The sequence below is a fragment of the Lolium rigidum genome, chromosome 1 (assembly GCF_022539505.1).
Source record: "Lolium rigidum isolate FL_2022 chromosome 1, APGP_CSIRO_Lrig_0.1, whole genome shotgun sequence".
NCBI lineage: Eukaryota > Viridiplantae > Streptophyta > Magnoliopsida > Poales > Poaceae > Lolium > Lolium rigidum.
In genome coordinates, this window is record NC_061508.1 from 100,996,362 (window position 1) to 101,018,127 (window position 21,766).

The 21,766-nt window shown below is 47.0% G+C and overlaps 2 protein-coding genes across 2 annotated transcripts in view; one reads left to right on the top strand and one right to left on the bottom strand.

Annotated features, from left to right (window-relative positions):
* LOC124649583 overlaps nucleotides 1-121 on the top strand; it is a 123,120-nt gene extending 122,999 nt beyond the window's left edge. Inside the window, exon 4 of the mRNA XM_047189187.1 lies at nucleotides 86-121. Coding sequence (XP_047045143.1) covers nucleotides 86-121 — 36 coding nt within the window. The remainder of the gene's footprint in view (nucleotides 1-85) is intronic.
* A 2,457-nt stretch (nucleotides 122-2,578) lies between these two features.
* LOC124702687 (F-box/FBD/LRR-repeat protein At1g13570-like) lies at nucleotides 2,579-14,473 on the bottom strand. The gene is made up of 4 exons (XM_047234877.1): nucleotides 14,366-14,473; nucleotides 13,420-14,255; nucleotides 3,247-3,399; nucleotides 2,579-3,156 (listed from the first exon to the last, which is right to left on the bottom strand). Exons 2-4 carry the CDS (start codon nucleotides 14,251-14,253, stop codon nucleotides 2,860-2,862), a joined length of 1,284 nt encoding a protein of 427 aa, XP_047090833.1. The 5' UTR covers nucleotides 14,254-14,255; nucleotides 14,366-14,473; the 3' UTR covers nucleotides 2,579-2,859.
* Between the last annotated feature and the right edge of the window lie 7,293 nt (nucleotides 14,474-21,766).

Genomic DNA, 21,766 nt, shown 5'->3' on the forward strand with positions numbered 1-21,766 from the left:
TACGCGCGCCAACTTTCGGCTGTACGTGGTTTCGATCCATTTCCTGGGCTGAAATAATGCGTCGACGTTGTACACGTACGTGCAGATGTTCGGGTGCTTCCTGCCTCAAACCAGAGACTGACCCACACATCTGAAGCTCTGAACGCAACCTTGATCTTTAGTCATCTGCAACTATGAACATCGGCCAGAGGCTGTACATGCATGGGCTTCTGGGTGTCAGTTCCGTTTCTTCTCTTCAGACTTCAGCTTCCAAGGGATTGTTCTCCGATGCTGCTTGGACTATTCATTCTTCTCTCTGTAAATCTCTCTTACATTTGGGTTGGTTTTTGCAAGGTGGTTTGTGAGGCTCTTGTAAGAACGGTGGGTTGTGTGTATAATTATGTGCATATTGGATGCTCTATGGTTTACCTGGGAAATATCCGCATTATCTTCCATTTTGAGGGGCAACTTGATTTATCATGGTTCCAAACAAAATTTTCGCTCAAAAATAATTCCTGATAAAATGGAAACTAAAATATCATGGCAAGGCATGGCATGCTCTGACCGCTAAAAATGTCACTGAAACTATTAATTTTTACTGTGAGGTTAACTTGCATAAAAAGTAGCCATCCGATGTATTCCCTCTTCCCTCTGTCCCACCAAAAATGTCTCAACTTTGTTAAAAATTGAATGTATTACTTACTTTTTTTTTAGATAAAAGACACGAAAGTGCCCAGCTTTGAATTAACAAAGCCTCCAACGGCGACAAGATACAGAGTGCTGAACCCAGCTTACAAAACGCACCACACACCACGCGAACTACCAACAGAAGCTACAAACGGAAGAGCGGACAACAGGGTCGGCCATTACTAAGACTACGAAGAACCGGAGAAGAGCTGGACAGCAACAGTGTCGGGCCGGAGCTCAGCTCACCCGAGAGCTAGCCATCGAACATGCACGCCGTCGACAGAACCCCTCCGTCGCAGAAACGCCACCGGAAGCCAACCACCACCGGGAACCGACCCACGCTGCCCACACACTAGAGAGCAGCACCAAGGGAGCTCAACAAGGGAAGGGTACGAAGCAAGCCTTGCCGAAGATCGCCAAACGAAGTCACCTTCGCCACACAACCTTCGGAGAGCTGCTTGTTGTGGACTCCAAGACGATGTCTTCAAGAAGATCGCGACACCGGAGTGCCGCCACCGCCCGATCCGAGGATCTTGGATTTTCACCCGGAGACCGTAGAAAGACGGAGAGAAGCCCCATGACGCCTTCAAGAAGGGGACGGCGTCCGCGGACGTCGCCATCATGGCCCAAACGGGCAAGGGTTTCCCCTCAGCGTGGCCTCTCCTCCTTCTACACAGGGTTAGGCCGTCGAATGTCGATCGAACCGCCGCCACAACATGCTGCTCGCCGCGACCACGTCGCCCGCACGACCATGGCCATCGACCAGCACCAGAACCTCTGGCTCGCCCGTCAACCAGCAAGGTTCCCACCGACCAAGGCCGCCGCCTTGAGACCAAACTCCTCGCGCCACCGGACCGCAACAGAGCACCGAGAGCCACCACCGACGCAGAACATCCGCTCCCAAACAGACGACAACCGACCTCACTGGCATCTGCCCCACGCAGATCACCAGGTGAGAGAGCACCTCCACAGATCTAGGCTGCCCACAGCCACCACGACTCATGCCGACACCAGATCTGAGGAATGGCGGAGAGGGACAGCCGTAGCGAGATCTGCGGCCAGCAACCACCCCGGCTGTCGGCATCGCGAGATCTGGCAAAGGGGACACGCAGGGGGATCGAAACCGGGTCGGGCCCCTGCCCGGCTGGCCGAAACCACCCTATGCCCTGCGACCTGCGCCCTCCCGGAGAACGCCCAGGCCGAGCAGATGGCCGACGCGCTGCCGCCCTGAGCGCCCACCGCCACACGCTCCGCCCGCAGTCGCTGGCCCGACGGCGCCGCCCGCAGCCGCCGACCGGGCGCCATCGCCATGTTCGTGAGGGGAGCCTGCTCGCGCGGGGCGCTGAGCCCTCCGCCAGCCGACCACGAGGAGGGGAGCCTCGCCGCCGCCGTCAACCACACGGGCTAGGCCCGGCGGCGACCGTCGGCGGCGGCGGGGCAAGGGGGGGTGGGAGGAGGGGTTAGGGTTAGGGGAGCGGGTGCTGTCGAGTCCCGCACTAAAGTCTTCCAATGTATTACTTACTATCTAGATACATCTAAATTCTCACAAAGTTGAGACTTTTTTTATGGGACAGGGGGAGTATTTTCCAGAAAATCTCTATGGTGTTAGTCATCCACTCCAGTCAAAGACCAGAGTCTGCAAACAATGTTCTACAACAAACAAATGCAACATACTTCTTTACTACCTAGGACAAGTGCCACCTAATTTTATTTGGGCGGGATGTGGTAGCAGAAAAAATTCGTACGCGACATCTTAACATCTTGGCTTTGGATAGGGCAACATCAATAGAATGCAGATAAAACAATAGACAAGCTTTTGATCAAGCTAAACATAATCTGTAGAACTGAACTCGTAATGCATGCGAGAACTAAAAAAAAAATCGTACTGCACATACAAACTTACGACAGTAGCTTTACCAGAAACTTTAGGTGAGTACAATAATTACTGGCAGGCAAATATAACTACCTCTGCCAAGTAATGAAATACTACGACTAGTTCTTTCAGTACTTCCAGTTTCCCAGCTGAGAAGAGAAACAGGGGAAAAAGATCATGTAGAATTCAAAACTCTATGTTGGTCATTGAGTTAATTTACATATGTAACCAGGTGGTTGCGTCGGTGCCATTGTACAGTCCAGCACCAAAGTTGCAAACTTACCTACCACACAACCAACAAATTACAAACTCCCATAACTCTAGGGCATGCGGCTGATGACAACATTAGCTGCTGGAGAAGCTCTCCTGTATCGTGCAACCTCTGCAGCTACAAATGCCTCTTCATCGGATGTCAAATGCCCTCTAGATTCATGAATACTAAGTACCTCAAGTTGTCTTGCCTCGGACAAAATAAACTGGATAAAAGCCATCTCATATGAATCCCAGGTGACATTTTTCATATGAACACTTGTGAGACTAGAGAACGGATCATCAGCCCGTTGCCCATTTAGAACGTTAATATCAACTTCATCATCCTCTTCAAAGTGGAAACCAAGCTGTCAACACAGGATTCAATTAAAAAAATAGCACACATAATAAGTACAAAAGACATTTAAATTTTTAACTACTACAATTAACATTATTACCTCAACATCCAAAACTTCAAGGTTAGGAGCCTTCCTGACTAGACAAAAGATAGATAAAAAGCTAGATAGACAGCAATATGGTATATGCAGCGATAAACTCTTCAGATTCACAAAGGATCGCGGGAGTTCCTCCAGAAGATTGTCCAATGAACACTGAAACATGGGTGAAACATTACACATCAAGCAAGAAATAGGTGATGTAAACTAGATTTGTGCAATTGCTCTTCTGTTATGTACTCAACTGTTCTGTTTTTTTTTTGAAATGAAAACGGCACTTTATTGATCACATAACATCAATACAAAGAGTCTTCCGGATACAATCCGGAGCTAGACTAGAGATAAAACCTTTGCTATTGACATCGCAAGTCCTAGCCAAAACATGTGCCGCTTCATTCAGGGAGCGATTAACATGACGAAAAGCAACGGAAGAGAAGCCCATTGCAAGTCCTTTTATGTCCAACACCACTGATCCAACCGGAGACCGATCCGGGCGTGCCGAAGAGATCCGCTGGATTAGAGACAAACAGTCGGAGGCGAAGATAACCTTGTCATGACCCCTTTGTCTGGCAATCTCCATCGCACGCCGAAGCGCTAAGGCTTCTGCCAGCTCCGGGGAGGTGAGGCCAGCCATCGGCTCGCTAGCAGCAGCAATGCAAGAACCATTGCTGTCACGTATAACTGCCCCCATTGCCATGCATTGGAGATCGGGAAAAAGGGCAGCATCCACGTTCATCAGCACCTCCCCAGGCGGCGGCGGAGTCCATCGTCGAGGATGTTTGGACTCACGTCTTGTGTCTGGTTTAGGCTTGAAGCAGTGCTGCACAATCATCTGAATATATGCAATAATCTTCGCACTCAGGCTCTGCGGGTGGGGTTCAGCTTGATCATTCCTTGCATCATTTCTGGCGTCCCAGATATGCCAACACCCAACGGCCAGGGTAGTCGCCTCCAAGTCCGTAGCACTCGCCAGAAAATCGAACAGCCAGAATTTTGGTGACTGAAACTCATGGCGAGCGAGACGAATGCCGAAGGACAATTTAACCAACCGCCATACCTCTTTTGCAAACTTGCAATGAAGATGAGCATGCGCTACATCCTCCTCCCGCCCACAGAAGACACAAGTGTCATCCGCCGGAACCTGCCTCCGACGAAGCTGAACACCCGTCGGTAGACAGTCATGAGCAAGTCTCCAGAGGTGAATCTTCATTTTACCAGGCGCGTTAATTTTCCAAAGCATCTTCCATTGTCTCTCCTCGGTTGCAGCCGCGGATGATGTACCACCACCACGTTTGCTACGAGCAACAAAGAATTTATCAGCTCTGGCCATATTGTATGCCGACCGTACCGAATAGATGCCATTCTTCGTGTGCGGCCATCGCACAAAATCATCACCCCCGTGTCTGCTAATCTGAACTTGCATGATCAGGTCTGCAGTCTCCTTGTCAAAGAAGGCATACACTATCTCTGGTATCCAGTCACCATTTTGATCATCAATCAAGCAACGCACAGTAGCTTCATTAGGGATAGGTTTGAGGGGTTTTAGCATATAAGGTGGTCGTTCAGGAATCCAGTGATCAGACGTGATTCTCACTGAACGTCCATCGCCAATACCCCATTGAACACCACTGAGAAGAATTTCTCTGCCAAACAGGATACTTCTCCAAGTGTAGGACGACGATCTTGGTTTTGGAGCATGCCAGAAGTCGGTATCAGGGAAATACCTTCCTTTAAGCACCCTGGCACATAAGGATGTTGGTTCCGTGAGCAGCCTCCATCCCTGACGACCAAGCATAGCTTGATTGAATAGCACCAGATCCCGAAAGCCCATGCCACCGAGGCCTTTCGGGGTAGACAACCAATTCCAAGATCTCCAATGTAGCTTCTTCTTCCCATCTTCCACTCCCCACCATTGATTGGCAATGGCGGATTTCATCTTATCACATGTTGAAACGGGAATTTGGAAGCAACTCATGACAAACGTGGGTATAGCTTGGATTACAGCCTTTAAGAAGGTTTCTTTGCCAGCTCTAGACATAGGCCGATCCGTTACCCCATTTATCCTTTTCCAGATCATCTCATAGAGGAAGTTGAAGGTGGCCGTGGGAGAACGCCCAACAGAGGTAGGCATGCCGAGATAAAAATCATTGAGGATCTCACTCTGCACGTCCAACATCTCCTTCACTCTACCCTTGATCACATCATTACAATGATTACCAAAGAAAACCGATGACTTGTCCAAATTAATTTTCTGTCCAGAGCCATCACAGTAAGTCTTCAGTGTCCTCTTGAGGGCCTCAACACTCTTATTATCACTCCGAGCAAAGAAAATGCTGTCGTCCGCAAACAGTAAATGTGAGATAGGGGGTCCGAGTCTACCATTTTTGATTCCATAGAGCTCACCACGGTCCTCCTTTTGTTGCAGTAAACACGACAGACCTTCTGTGCATAAGAGAAATAAATAAGGGCTGATGGGGTCCCCTTGTCGAATGCCCCTGGATGGCACCACCGGCTCGGTTAGTTCACCATTGACACGAACTGCATAACGAACACAAGTAACACATCGCATCACCGATTGTATCCAGGAAGGGGCGAAACCAAGCTTACTCAGACACCCATGAAGATAGTCCCATTCAACCCGATCATATGCCTTCATCATGTCAATCTTTAAAGCAAAGAAAGGCCGCTTGCTATCTTGTTGTCTGATGGTGTGTAAGCATTCAAAGGCAATCAAGGCATTGTCTGTAATAAGCCTGCCGGGCACAAACGCGCTTTGTTGTTCAGAAATGATCATAGGCAGTATTACTTTCAACCTGTTTGCCAGTACTTTAGAGGCGATCTTGTAAATCACATTACATAAGCTGATAGGACGAAAATTCTTTAGATCTTTCGGTTTAGCCACTTTCGGTATGAGGATGATGACAGAATCACAGAAGCCCTCCGGCACCTCCCCACCTGACAGAAACGCCCTGACAGCATTACAAATCTCCTCTTTAAAGAATTCCCAATGGGTTTGGTAAAAAAGCGCTGGGAAACCATCTGGCCCCGGTGACTTAGTAGGCCCCATTTGGAAAAGAGCAGCTCCAATCTCCTCATCAGTATATGGCTTGCACAGATCTTCATTCATATCTGAGGATACTTTGGAGGGAATAGCATCTAAAACTGCATCCACTGAAGTACAGGTTTCAGACGTAAAGAGGTTCTCATAGAAATTCTGAACCATACCTTTTATCTCACTTTGCACTTCACATTTAGACCCATCAGCCCGACGAAGAGAAGCAATTTTATTAGCTTTCCGTCTCGCTGATGCCCTAGCATGGAAGAAGGAGGTATTACGATCACCTTCTCGGAGCCACTCAACTCGAGATCTCTGCCGTGCCATAATTTCTTCTCGTTCAAACAGCTCACACAGCTCGTCTTGTAGCTCCTTCTCCTTCCTCACACTTTCTTCAGACAGCTGTTGCTCACGTACATCCCGGAGTCTTCCTTCCAGCTGCCTAATTTTCTTCCGAACCGATCCAAACGTGGCTCGGCTCCAATCCCTTAACGACATGGCCACCCGATTTAGGTTCGACCACGTATTCTGCAGGGACCTAGAACCCTCACCCCCATCATTCCATGCCTTCTCAAGGACCTCACGGTAGTCCGGGGCCCGTAACCACATGGCTTCAAAACGAAACCCCTGCTGAACAGGTCGCTGCATGGTAACTCTAGAGCTTCCCAACAGTGAGATGAGAATTGCATAATGGTCAGATGAAGTAGTAATAAGATTTTCCACAGCGCAGTCCTCGAACATGTGTGAAAAACCACCATTTGCGACAGCCCGATCAAGGCGAACTTTTACATTAGTATCACATCCTTGTCGGTTACTCCACGTAAACTTCGGACCCTCAAACCCCAGGTCCATGAGTTCGCAGTCTTGCAAGCAATCCTGGAAGGCACTAATCTGAGCTTCAGTTCTATCACGAGGCCCAACATGCTCGTCTTGAGAAAGAACCTCATTAAAATCGCCACAACATAACCATGGTCCATCCCACTATGCTCGCATAAAACGGAGAAAATCCCAGAATTCAGAACGAAATTCACGGCGAGGTTCTCCATAGACAAAGGTTGCACGCCATTTTATTCCATTTTCCGGTGTAATATGAACATCAATGCACCGTGCGTTACATGGTTTGATAGAAACGGAAACAGACGACAACCAAAAAAGGGCCAAGCCACCGCTAAGGCCAACACTGCTAACTGCATAGCAACCAGAATACCCCAAAGACCACATAAAGCTTCGTACTCTGGAATCCCTCATTTTTGTCTCAGACAGAAAAAGGAGGGAAGGTCGATGAGCTCGCAGAAGCCAGCGAAGCTCGCCAACTGTCGCGTCCGACCCGAGTCCGCGACAGTTCCAGCATAGGATCCTCATTGCGTGCGGCGGGGCTGCTCAACAGCTCCCGCCTGATCCGCCGATCCACTGTTATCACTCTTCCTCTTTTTATTGGAATCATTGCTCACGTTGTCATTGGTGTGCTCCTCACCAGCCATAGGAGCAGCTCCAGGTTGATGGACCACAACAGCCAGCGGGTCTACCACCTCGGTCGTCAGCAAGAGAGGGGCTTTCGGACGATAAGCTTGCTGTTTCCGCTTCTGCCCCGTGAGCACCTTCCCTTCCTGTGTTGGGTCTTTACCTTTTCCTTGACTCTTATCATTCCTTGTCTGTGCTGCGCGAGCTCGAGGTTTCTTGCTCTTTGAGGGTGATGACACCTCAGCAAAAGCTTCAGGTTGTTGCTGCTTACTCGCTGCTCCGCTTGTGTTGCGTGACTGGCTAGATCTCTCTCGCATCAGCGTGGCAGATCGGCCTTGCCCCGCAGAAACAGATCCGCTTGAAGACTTAGCCCCTTGATTCTTGTTCTTCTTCTCATCATAAGCACACAGTCTATCAGCAGAATACGGATGTTTCCCCTCAGTATCTCTATCCCCTGGGTCTTTACATTCCGTGGAGGAGTGACCAAGGATACCACAGGAGAAGCAATATTGTGGCAGGTCCTCATACTGGAGGTCGAACCACTCCGTCATATTACGACGTTGAGAGAAGACAGTAACTCCTCGCCGTAGCGGTTTGTCGATGTCTACCTCAATCCGGACACGCATGAAATTGCCCCAGCATCTTCCATCTGCATCAGCGTCCACTTCTGGGACAAAGCCCTTGCTACAGAACGAGCTAGCAATTGTTTTCCCCCACTTCTTATGCATATAGCCAAAGGGGAGATTACAGATTCTGACCCACAGCCGCAACTTATTAAAAATCATGTCTCGTGGCTTCAGATCGACGTCAAAATCCTGCAGAAGAACAGCACGCTTACCCACAACCCACGGAGGGCCATCCAGCACGCGGTCCATGTCCGCCTTGGTACGGAATTCCGCCACAAAAACGTTCGCTCCGGCAGGATTCATCAGTAGCCCTCGCGGATTGCCCCACGCGGGCCGCAGAGCCGAAGAGATTGTGCTAATATGAAGGGTCGAGGGGGACAGCACTTTTCCGACGAGCGCCCACTTAGAGTGGACAGCGATCTCGTCAATGCCATCATCAAGCACAACAGCTTCAGCCTCCGCAGAAGTCAGACGTAGGCGCCCCATCATATCTGAGACATGGTCTTCAGATCCGGTCGCCGCCGCCATTGTTGGAGGAGCAGAGGCCCCGCTCCTCGAGGGATCACCAGCCTCCACAGGGGAAGCCGCCCCCACCGTCGCGCCATCACCGTTCACCGCCGTTGGGCCCGTCATCGTCAGCCTCAGCAGATCCTACGCAGACCAAGGGTGGGCGGTACTCCAGGAGGACCCCTTGATCACCCCGAATCCGCGCAGATCACCGGAGAGACTTCCTGGGGCACACGGGGGACAGGGAGAGGCCAGGGAGAGAGGTCACGTCCACGAACGCAGCCTCAGAGATGGATTCCGGCGTTAGGTTTCGGCCGTCGCCACGCGATCGCCAAACCCTAGCAGCGGGAAAAACGGAGCCCTACAGGCATTTTTTCACCTCAACTGTTCTGTTAGATTGGTGGTATGAACATAAATTACATATATGCACAATGAGTTATCAAGCCAGGAACATATTCAACACAATGATCTGACATATAATATATTGCAACTTTAGATAGTTGGTTTCGGTCTTTACATTTCAAGGTGCCTCAGAAAATACTACTTGGCAGATATTTTCAAGCCTAAATATTATCGCGCGTGTTCTTGAAAAAAAAAAGCCTAAATATTATCCTATTCCTCCTGTTTAAAATAATTGCCGGAAAGTGGATGTATCTACACACTAAAACATGTCTAGATACATCTATTTTTGGACAATTATTTTGAACCGGAGGGAGTATTATTTTAGACCTTTGACAGTTGTACCAGAAAACTTTAAACGCTTGCAACCATTCTGTAAATCATGGTGCACCATTGTCAATCAATGTTTATAGTTCTACGAACTACAAAAGGGTCTAGTCACTATATTATACAAGACTTTATTGTACAATTGCATTGAGGCCACATCACAGCAACCAAAACTATTTATTGTGTAAATGACCAGAACTTGGTGCACTGTATAGGTGAGCTCCAATCAAGTCCAAACACCACAATACCACATATCAGCAACCAAGGAGACAAACTCAAGAATATGATGTTATATTCTATATTTCTCGTTCCAGTTATGGTTCCAATCACTGGATGACTTGTTCCATGTGTGCAGAATCGTTGTCATATTCCTTAAGTCTCCTACTCTCATTCTTGTGCATGGCATGATGCCGACGCGACATGCCGGCATATAAGCCAAATTTGATGTTCTGGATGCCAGGGTATTAGGATGACAATGTATTTGATAGGAAGCTCTAAGTTGGGAGGCTAATTTGCTGGGGTGGGTTATTTCAGATTTGAATTCAAACGTTAAATAGATGCCAAAAAAAGTTCCATGTAAAGGTGATCATTAATATGATGGCTAAACGGTTAGACGACAGCTATTCACCATTTAATTAGTACAGTTTAATTTCACATGCCATAACTGAGAACTAAGGAGAAGTGAACATGCAAAGAAAGTAAAACATTCAGCGCTTTGTTGCCGTAAGTAGATTTCACATGCCAGAATTGAGAACTGGCTGGTAGAACCATTGAAAGGAAGAGAACTTTAACCAGCATATAAGTGCGATTGTTTGGTGACTTAGTCTACCAACATACCATGGACCACAACCAGGGAAGGGGACAGGATTTATGATGAGGCCCGAGAAGACGTGGGAATTTGACAAGTGCAATCTTATCACAATGTATATATGTCTTTGAGCTCGTCACAAAAAATTAAAAAATCTTCAGCTAAATTCTTCTGTATCACGAAGTAATTTTTTCTTTGACAACGCAGTATCACAAAGCAATTGGAGCTAGCCCAGAATAGTGAATAGTAAAACAGCATATTACAAATCGTGATCATCATGGTGGAATTTCGGCAGACATGCACTTTGGAGAGTCACCTCCGACGTCACAGCTTAGAGCATAAGCACATGCAACTTTATTTAGCCAAATAATAGCATAATAAATGTTAAACTATATTTGAATTGGCCACCTTCTTTCCATCACTTCGGACTTTTAGTTCTACCGGTTGTTGCATGAAACTTAGTGGTTGTTTGGATTAGGAAGTTCTAGAGTTAGTTTTTAGAAAACGAGTTTATGTTGGATTTTTAGCAAAACCGTTTTTAGTTAGCTTTTCTGTTAGAATTTGTTTAAGGAAAACTATGTTTGCACTAGCCTACCACCAGCGGCAGCGGCAACACACTTTGGCGTCCACCGAAAATGCCAACGGCACATCGGCCGCCATCAATGCCACCCCCGCTGTGGCATCCTTGTCTTCCACCTAGACCAACGCAACGTTATTCGATGTGGAAAACTCAGCAGTTGAGCAGCTCCATTGGAGTTGTTGTTGAACATGAAGAGCACGTTGAAGTACAATTCGAATCTCTCGCTAAGTGCAACCTGCTTGTGTTCACTCTTGGCTACCCAGCCCAGCGATAAGGTGACAGCCTGATGCGTATCTCCGCAAGGGCAAGACCTGATTATGCCGCAGCTAGCACTCCGCACCCCGCTGGCCATCGCCAAATCAGAGGTCAGATTTTGCTGGAAGATCGTGTTCACCCGCCGGTTTACAAATTTGGTAGTGCGGAATTGGGCCGAGCGCCGACGGCGACATTTATTTTGCATGGAGATGGTGCAAGGCGAGCATGCCGCCGATGGTGTGTGTGAGGAGCTGCGTCTCGGCAGCGTGCACGTCGTGCTCGGCGCAGCCTATCTCCACGATGCGGCATCCCTCGTGGCCCTCGCGAGTGAAGACGACGAGATGGCGCGGCCGCCAGGCAGTCACCGACGGCGAACCATGTGGTAGGGTGGGAGGACGCCAAACCAGTTTACAGAAAAACGTCTATTAGTCAGTTTTTCTAAAAAAAACTCGTTTTTCCAGTTTTACAGAAACCAAGATTGTTAGGCGCTCGAACGCATTTCGGGGAAACTAGTTTCCCACAATCTACTTATCCAAACAACCATTAATATGGTATCAGAGCAGGGTCTTGGGTTCAAGTCTCGGCTTTCGCAATTTTATAAAGAAAGATTGCCCTTACCCTCTGTCTATCACATGTAGGCCTTACCAAGTCACACACGAGAGGGGGTCTTTAAGTGTATGTGGATTGCCCACCTTCTCACCATAAGTTTCGACATTTGGTTCTACTAGCTGGTGCATGAAACTTAATACTAATAAAAACTAGATGCATCAAAGCACTTACGAAAAATATGTTCTATAAATAAAAACAAACAGAGATGAAAAAAAAATTGTGTGTTTGTATGGGCAGGGGGAGATACCGAGCTTGAAATGTTCAAATAAAAATGTCTTCTGTTCGTAAACCAAAATACAATAAGAAAATATGTTCTGAATATAAATACATGGGTTCATGGATAGTCAATCTACTAATGTGGTCTTATCTCCAATCATACTAGTACTTAGTTACAATGGGAATTCGTATCTAGGCATTAATCATGTTAATTTGTAACAGACAGAAAGGAAATAAACAACAACAGATGAACACAAAAATTTGGCCATTTTAACATTTCAGAACTGAGATTACACCCAGATATATGAATATGAAAATTAGGCCGCATACATCTATGATGCAGAGGCCGGGATAATAAAGATGTGCCAGTTTCTTAAGGAAAAAACCGAATATGAATATCAGAACATGCAGCAAATATTAGATCTATTTCCTCAGATAGGTCCAACAGCCACTTTTTCAATTTCAACTGCCAACATGAATAACAGATGGATAATAAAATAATACTAAAATATATATTAAGGGGTCTTTCAAGGTAATATAAGACATAAGTTTAAGCTGTGTGCATAAACTATAATATAAACAACAACCAAGCCTTTCAGTCCCAAACAAGTTGGGGTAGGCTATATAAACTATAATTTACAGTTATATAATTATAACTCCAGGAGTAATGCAATATGTTTGATGGAATATAAGGGGCATAACTCATAATATTATGGAAGTTCAAAACTCGTCCACCAAGATTGACCAAACAGCTAAATGGTTGACCTGACCCAACCAACTAAACAGTTAAATGACTAAACTTTCAACCTAACCAAGAGCTGAACATGGATAGCAATACTATGGGTTCAGTTGAACCAAAATGAAGATCTTCTATGTTCAGCTTATCATCCAGTGAGGAAAAATCAAATGTACACAATTGAATTTTTGCAAGTCAAGTTATCCCAAACCCTAAAATGTTGTTAACCTGCTACTCAACAGCATAGGCAGCAGTACCAATCCATGCTTTGGACTAGAGAAACCATACAAAGAAATTAACATGAATTTGAGACTATGGTAGTCAGCGGTCATGTGAAAGAAAACGACTTCAATTCACTATTAGTCTAAACATCGACTTAGTTAGAGGACCTTTGCATTTGCCTCTCTAGTAATGTCCAACATCCCTAGGCTTAGTCTGAGCAAAAAACCCATATATATAGTTTGGTAGGATAGCAAAAGATTATTCTGGTTCCTTACGCTTAGCCCTTAGTGACAAGAAGAAATTATGTGCAACTAAAGAATGTATGCAGATTACAGAAAAATAGGGCACAAGGGGAATGGAATTAAAACAATTTACCGGCATGTCGAGCTGGAGAATCCTAGCTTGATCCAACCGAGAGATAAGATTCACGACTTCTTGGTCATTAGAGTAGTTTCTAAGTTTGATCTCTGCTACCTCAAGTGATGGGAGATCATCGACCTGCCACCCGTAATCAAACACTGAACTGATGAGCAGACTCTGGAGATTGGGCGCATGAATAACCCATTGCTCGTACTTGTTAGGCATCCTCAAATTCTCAAGCCGCAGCCTCCGAAGCGAGGACGATGAAGAGATCAGCGCCTCCAATCCACTCAAGCCTCGGGGAAATCGAACGTTGCAAAAGCTTATGGTGGTTAGGTTTGGAAAGCCTGCGAAGCCAGACGGCAGACCGGGGAAGTCACAGGATTCCAGGTCGAGAACGGCGAGCTCGAGGCAGGAGAAGATGTGGGAGTGGAGCATGTGGAAGTGTGGAATCCTCACAATCCCATCAGCCTTCAACCATTTGAACTTGAGGTGGAGGGACTGAACTCCCAAGCTGGCCAAGCGGAGGAGCCAGAGATCGGAGAGGTGGAACTCCAGCTCCGAGACGTACTGGTGGCGAAACTCGCTGACGGGGCAGGTGCGGTGCGCGAGGACGGCGTCGATGGGAGCTGAGGGCGTCCCGCGGGGCCAGTTGAGGACGGGGTAGGGGACAGACTCCCAGCGGCGGCGCCAGGCGCGGGAGAGCACGGAGGTGCGGGCGGCGTCGCGGATGGGGAGGCGGGAGAGGATCTCGTCGAGCATCGCCGGAGGAAGGGAGTCCAGGATCTCCGCCGCTGAAATGTCCGGCGGCGGGAGCCGCGGCCTGCGGCGAGCCGGCGAAGTCGCCATTGCTGATGAAATAAACTGAAATACTCAGCTTCTAGGTCAGTAAATAAATCAACTATGAGCTCTTAAGAAGGAATGATTTAATAAATCAAAGGAGAGAGAGAGAGAGAGAGACCTCGATCCAAAGAGAGTAGGATTTGGGGGTCGATTGCCGGCGGCGAACCCTGAGCAGTGATCAGAGTAGAGAGGATTGGAAGATTGGTACGAGACCCACCTTATAAGAAATCCATTAGAATGGAAACTGGTGGGCGTCCCCACGGATCTGATTTCCCAGCCTCTGGGTCGCCAACCGTCGGATCGGCCATCTTGAACGGTCAGATCTGTTTTTACTGAATATAAGAAAAAACACCTCCCGGCAGCAAAAACATAATCCGCTTTTGCTATATTGTAGAAAAAACGGTTCAGTCACGAAATCAAATAAAAAGGCTGAGCTTGCCGGAGAGCTCGCCGGAGACCTCGTAGCAAAATTCCTATATTAAAGTAGCAAAACAATAAAACAATTATCGCAAAAAAAAAGCATGACAACATTTTTTACAAGATCTATATTGTATAAAAATGCGTAACACTGGTAGCAAACTAGTAGCTTCGCCCTGCAGAGACAATAAAGAAGATCTCGCTTACAGCATCGCTGCCAAACATGTACCTAAGGTAGCAACACCCAGAACCGCAGGTAGCACCGTCAAACACCTAAGGTATCAAATCCACCCTCCGCCGGTAGCACTGCCGCCAAAGGTATCAACACCGGCCTCCGTCGGTAGCAACGCACGACCTTGCAGCACGTCGTCGATGTCTAGTTCGTCTTGTAGTCGTCGCCTGAACGCTGCTCACTCCGACATCGCCGCCGCCCGCACCGGCAGCACCACGATCCCTCGCATGCAGCAGCTCCTCCTGGACTTGTGGCTTCATCGCCCCCTTGTGGTAGCACCGCCGTTGGTATCGACGGCCTCCTTGTAGCACGGCGGCAGTCGGTAGCAACCGCCGCTGGCGTTTGCAACAGGGCGCTTGTAGCAAAACGTCACCTGTGTAGCAAGCACTGCCGCCCAAAGTAGGAGACGCCGCCGACCTTTGTAGCAGACACGGGAGATCTTGTAGCAACAATTTCGTAATAAGGTAGCAAACCAGCAGAACAATTTTAGCAAAAGATTTATACTACTATAGCATCGTCGCCAGACAAAAAATGTAGCAAAAATCTAAATTCACCGGAGATGTCAATGGAGATATGGTAGCAAACTATCTGTACTATATAATCAAAATCGCATAACAAATAGAGCAAAAACGATCTACTATTGTAGCTCCCGTGCCCGCGCTGTCCACCCCGGACGAGCTCGCGGCTGCGCTACGCCGGCAGCAAGGCCATGTGCCCAAAGGTAGTGGCCTCGTGGAGTAGCGCATATCTCGCTGGAGCTGAGGCGGCCGAATCTCACCGGAGCGGCCGGCCAACTCGCAGACAAGATCGGGAAGGAGGTCGGGGACCGGGAGAAGCTGAGCCTGGCCAGGACAGGCACCATCGATATGAGCCTGGCCGCACCTCGTGGCGATGAGCGGATACTGGACGGAGAGCGCGTGGGGACAAGCTCGGGAGCCTCGTCTCCGCTTTCCGGGAGGAAGCTCTGCGAGGAGCAGCGCGCGACGACGGTGGGTGGCCCGTGCAGGAGGTGCAAGGGAACAACCTGAGTGAGGAGTGGCGCGCGGCGGCGTTCAAAGCAATAGAGCTGCGGTGGCGGCGCTGGGCGCGGCAAGAGTACCGGCGGCGGTGCTAGGCCCTTAGAGAGGAGCGGCGGCGGCACCATACGCGAGAGAGGAGCGGCGGTGGCGCCGTTTCCGAGAGAGGAGCGGCGGCGGCACCGTACGCGAGAGAGGAGCAGCGGCGGCGCCGTACGCGAGAGAGGAGCAGCAGCGGCGCAATGTGTGGAGGAGGTTGGAGATAAACTTCCAAGTGGGTTGTTGGTGGGGCCAAGAAGAAGGCCACCGCACGATTGGATCCCATCCAACGAAGGCGCGTGCGGAGGATACGAGAGCGTGATCCCCGGGGGCATAGGATCATTTTCCAATTAAAATTGGGAGACAAGTTTGTCAACTGAAATTCAACTCGGCTCACGAGATCTTGTTGTGTGAAAATACATTTTAAAGAGTTTAAAAAATAAAAAATTCATGTATATCTAAATATTCTATGTTCGAATACAAGTTTTTGAGAAAAAAATTGTGTCTGGTGTAAAAATGATAAATTTTGATGCTCCAACGCGACTATGTATAGGACATTTTTTTATCCTTTTATACATGCCACATAAAATATTGTTTTCCTACGTAAACTTGTGTATGAATATAGAATGTTAGGATGTACATATAAAATTCTATTTCAGAATTTTTGACATTTTCTATTTTATTTTTTAAGTATTTTATATAATAGGTGCATATGCACCTATGAGTCAAAACAACACCTCCTATATTCTTACCCTTTCATGATACCACTCCCTGAAGATGTAATACTTTCATAATCTGCATGCCTGGTAGGATGATTTTCACCTTAATGTATTCTAAGTGGCTTATTTAAACACATATGTTAACATCTCCTGAAAAACACACCTATATGAATTTAGTTGTTAAATGTTGAGAATTTGGTGCTATTAAATAAACTCATGAAACGCCATGAAGTATGACGCATAAGCTCCACGGGAGCCCTGCAGCGGTCCAGCATCGGTCAACACTTTGTGTGAAGGTAGCACTGGTAGAAAAACGGCCATTGGTCGCGGTTCGCAATTGCCATTAGTCGCGGTTGCGCAACCGCGACCAATTAAGCGCGACTAAAGGTCCCCCCTTTAGTCGCGGTTCCTTACGAACCGCCACTAAAGGCGCGTCCACGTGGCCGCCAGCAGTCCGTCGGGGCGGAGGACCTTTAGTCGCGGTTCTCCTGGCCAACAGCGACTAAAGGACGCTGCAGGTTTAGGGTTTTAGCCCCCCCCCTAAACCTGTTTTCTTTTTAATTTGTATTGTTTTATTTCTTTTGTGTTTTATTTTAATTTTGAAGGAGTTTCACATATTCTACGGTACTACATACATGCATATAAATGTACAATTTCAAACAAATTTGAAATTAGAACCAAAGAGAATTCAAGAGGAATATACAATATATATTCAATATCGGATGACCAACATATACAATTTTGAACAAGTTTCCATACACAATTTAGTGCATATAAAGTTCTACGTCCTCCACATAGTGTTCTCCTTTAGGATCGACGACTTCCCTCACGAACCATCCAGCTAGTTCCTCTTGAAGTGGTCGGAAGCGAGCTTCGGAGTAAGCATCTTCCGGAGGTTATTCCTCTTGACATTGTTATCACACGGAACCCGCTCAGAGGTGTATCTCCGGATCATCTCACAAACATAGTATCCACATAGATTGGTCCCCGGTGGCTGAATATCCCCAGTCCCACTCTTTGACCGCATAAAATGTAGCTCATTTTTTAACTCACCGACCTTGGCATCTACGAACCGTCTCCAAACCCTACGAGGCAAAGAAAATTAAATGAACAAGAGAGTTATTAGTTACTTGATATTAGGAAATGAACGAAATAGGCTGATCGATATAGAGCGCAAATGAATGAAAATAATTACTTCTGCATCATTTTTCTCATGTCGGTCCAAAGCTTTGCATCCATATTCAGAGATTCGTGGATGAGAACTGTGGAGTCGTGAAATTTAATTACTAGCAAAATCCAGTGGAACCTGCGGACACGATACATGCACAGTCATGCATAACTCATCGATTAGCCACATACCATGCATGGAGTAAACAAAAGAGAATGTGCGCAAGACAGAAACACTCACCCAAAATGGTAAGGAAATAGAATATCACTTTTGAGTTCCTGCTTATCAAGAAACCGCCACAGGTCTTCCTCCACGTCGACGGGGTGATGTTTTAACACATATCCATTAACGATGTGTGGGTCAATGAACCCAACATCATGAATGTTCCTTACTTCGCATTCCTTGATCTTCATTCTGCATTATAGAGTACAGAACAATATAGTTAGGACATATATATAGTGCAGGCAATGAACGAGATGGGGTAGAAATAAATCACTTACAGAACGTAGCAACTGATGATAGATTTGTCGAGCTCGCGCAGATTAAGAAGCTGGTACAATTCACTCAGATGAATTGTTACATAGTAATGTTTGAAGTGATGCTCATGTCTAACTTCCGCATAAATATATTCTTTGGCGTTTTTATTTTTTATGTAACGCTTGTACCAATTTAGCAGATTTTTCATTTGTTGAGGTAGATCCTCTTCCTGCGCAGGCTCGACGAGGGGCCCATTCCGCACATATGTAATTACTAGTTTACTCATTGGCGCCTCCTCAAGGCCTAACACTGCACGAAGAGTCATACCTAAGTTGGTCGCTTTTTCTCTGGCACTCGTTACAGTCAATCCCTGTGCTGCCGCAGCTGCTATGATATCGGGGGCATCCGGACCGGCGGCTTTCACTATGAGCGGGGCAATCGATTGTTTACTTTGTTCCCCGAGCTGGGCAACTCGTTTCCCGCTTTTTGTACTTGCTAATTCTTTCTCGGCCTCCTCCAAGGCTTTCTTCTCCTGCTTCTCCGCCCGCTCTTTCTTATCCTTCAACATGAGTGCCTGCCTACGAAGTTCACGTGCATACTCGTCAGGCAGATTCTTCGCGGCATGGGACGGTGTGCTCAAAAATGACTTAGCCCACTTCTTTTGCTCATCAGAAAATACTGGCTTGGGCTCGGGCTCTCTTTTCTTCTTGCACTCCGCCTTCCATTTCTCATAATCAGCAGTCGCGGCCGCATTGACTTCCTCGGCACTACGTTCCCAAGGCCTTGTGGGGAGAGGCTTCAGTGATGGCTCCGGTACCTTTGTGGTCTTAGGTACATAAGGGTCCGGGTTGATAGTCCAGGACTGCTTCTGCTTCTTCGCCGGAGGTGGATTGGGGGGCGGCGTCTGCTGATACGTCTCCGACGTATCGATAATTTCTTATGTTCTATGCCATATTATTGATGAAACCTACATGTTTTATGCACACTTTATGTCATATTCGTGCATTTTCTGGAACTAACATATTAACAAGATGCCGAAGTGCCAGTTCTCGTTTTATGCTCGTTTTTGGTTTCGAAATCCTAGTAACGAAATATTCTCGGAATTGGACGAAACAAAGACCCGGGGGCCTATTTTTCCACGGAGCTTCCGAAGACCGAAGAACACACGAAGTGGGGCCACGAGGTGGCGACACCACAAGGCGGCGCGGCCCGGGGGGCCCGCGCCGCCCTATGGTGTGGCCCCCTCGTCCGGCCCCCGACTCGCCCTTCCGCCTACTTAAAGCCTCCGTCGCGAAACCCCCGAGGCGAAAAACCACGATACGGAAAACCTTACCGAGACGCCGCCGCCGCCGATCCCATCTCGGGGGATTCGGAGATCTCCTCCGGCACCCTGCCGGAGAGGGGATTCATCTCCCGGAGGACTCTACACCGCCATGGTCGCCTCCGGAGTGATGAGTGAGTAGTTCACCCCTGGACTATGGGTCCATAGCAGTAGCTAGATGGTTGTCTTCTCCTCATTGTGCTTCATTGTTGGATCTTGTGAGCTGCCTAACATGATCAAGATCATCTATCCGTAATACTCTATGTTGTGTTTGTCGGGATCCGATGGATAGAGAATACCATGTCATGTTAATTATCAAGTTATTACACATGTGTTGTTTATGATCTTGCATGCTCTCCGTTTCTAGTAGAGGCTCGGCCAAGTTTTTACTTTTAACTCCAAGAGGGAGTACTTATGCTCGATAGTGGGTTCATGCCCGCATTGACACCGGGACAAGTGACGTAAAGTTCTAAGGTTGTGTTGTCGTTGTTGCCACTAGGGATAAAACATTGGCGCTATGTCCGAGGATGTAGTTGTTGATTACATTACGCACCATACTTAATGCAATTGTCTGTTGCTTTGCAACTTAATACTGGAGGGGGTTCGGATGATAACCTCAAGGTGGACTTTTTAGGCATAGATGCAGTTGGATGGCGGTCTATGTACTTTGTCGTAATGCCCAATTAAATCTCACTATACTTATCATGTCATGTATGTGCATTGTTATGCCCTCTCTATTTGTCAATTGCCCGACTGTAATTTGTTCACCCAACATGCTTTTATCTTATGGGAGAGACACCTCTAGTGAACTGTGGACCCCGGTCCATTCTTTAATAGTGAAATACAAATCTGCTGCAATACTTGTTTTACTGTTTTCTCTGCAAACAATCATCTTCCAGACAATACGGTTAATCCTTTGTTACAGCAAGCCGGTGAGATTGACAACCTCACTGTTTCGTTGGGGCAAAGTACATTGGTTGTGTTGTGCAGGTTCCACGTTGGCGCCGGAATCTCTGGTGTTGCGCCGCACTACATCCCGCCGCCATCAACCTTCAACGTGCTTCTTGACTCCTACTGGTTCGATTAAACCTTGGTTTCTAACCGAGGGAAACTTGCCGCCGTGCGCATCACACCTTCCTCTTGGGGTTCCCAACGGACGTGTCAACTACACGCATCAAGCAAATTTCCGGCGCCGTTGCCGGGGACCTGAAGAAAAGTTACACTACAGAGATCTCTAACTCCCACGCCAACTTTACGCCAGAAGCAAATTTCTGGCGCCGTTGCCGGGGAGATCAAGACACGCTGCAAGGGGAGTCTCCACTTCTCAATCTCTTTACTTTGTTTTTGTCTTGCTTTATTTTATTTACTACTTTGTTTGCTGCATTATATTAAAACACAAAAATTAGTTGCTAGCTTTACTTTATTTACTGTCTTGCTCTCTATATCTAAAACACAAAAAAAAATTAGTTACTTGCATTTGCTTTATCTAGTTTGTTTTATTTACTATTGCTAAAATGAGTAATCCTGAAGTTGAAGTTCGTTCATTTAAGCAACAAGGGGGAGAATGTTTAAAAGATGCTTGGTATAGAATTAGTGATGCCCATAATAGGTGCACTAAGAAACACTCCACCACTATCCTACTCGGGAATTTTTATGTTGGTATCTCTAGCTGGAATAGATATGTTCTTGATTGTCTCGCGGGAGGTAACTTCCTAGGCGCTCCCGCTTTAGAAGCTAGTTGCATTATTGAGAGTTTATTTGGAACACCACCTGTTAATGAAACTAAAATTGAAACCTCCCTTGAGGATGTTATGAAAAAATTGGAAACCATAGAGAAAAATTGTAGTGTTGAAACTAAATTGGAAATATTACTTGATAATACTGATAAACTTGATAAAATCCTAGGAGGAATTAATGAAAGAATTGATACTCTAGAAACTTGTGCTATCCATGATAATCAAACCCATAGAATTGGTAAACTTGAAGAAGCTATGGGAAAATTGGGTTCAACTTTTTCTTCTCTTAAATTTAATGAGAAAGCTTATGTGGGTAAGGAGCAAAAATTCATGTATGTCTCTAAGGTGCCTAAACCAAAGAATTACTATAGGCCTAAAATTGATAAAAATCCCA

Excerpts from the sequence above, each read along its gene's own strand:
- LOC124702687 (XM_047234877.1), bottom strand. The coding sequence starts at position 14,253 with ATGGCGACTTCGCCGGCTCGCCGCAGGCCGCGGCTCCCGCCGCCGGAC. Across the intron at positions 3,400-13,419 it reads TTCTCCAGCTCGACATGCCG|TGTTCATTGGACAATCTTCT; the intron begins GTAAATTGTTTT and ends CCCATGTTTCAG. Across the intron at positions 3,157-3,246 it reads TTGAAGTTTTGGATGTTGAG|CTTGGTTTCCACTTTGAAGA; the intron begins GTAATAATGTTA and ends CTGTGTTGACAG.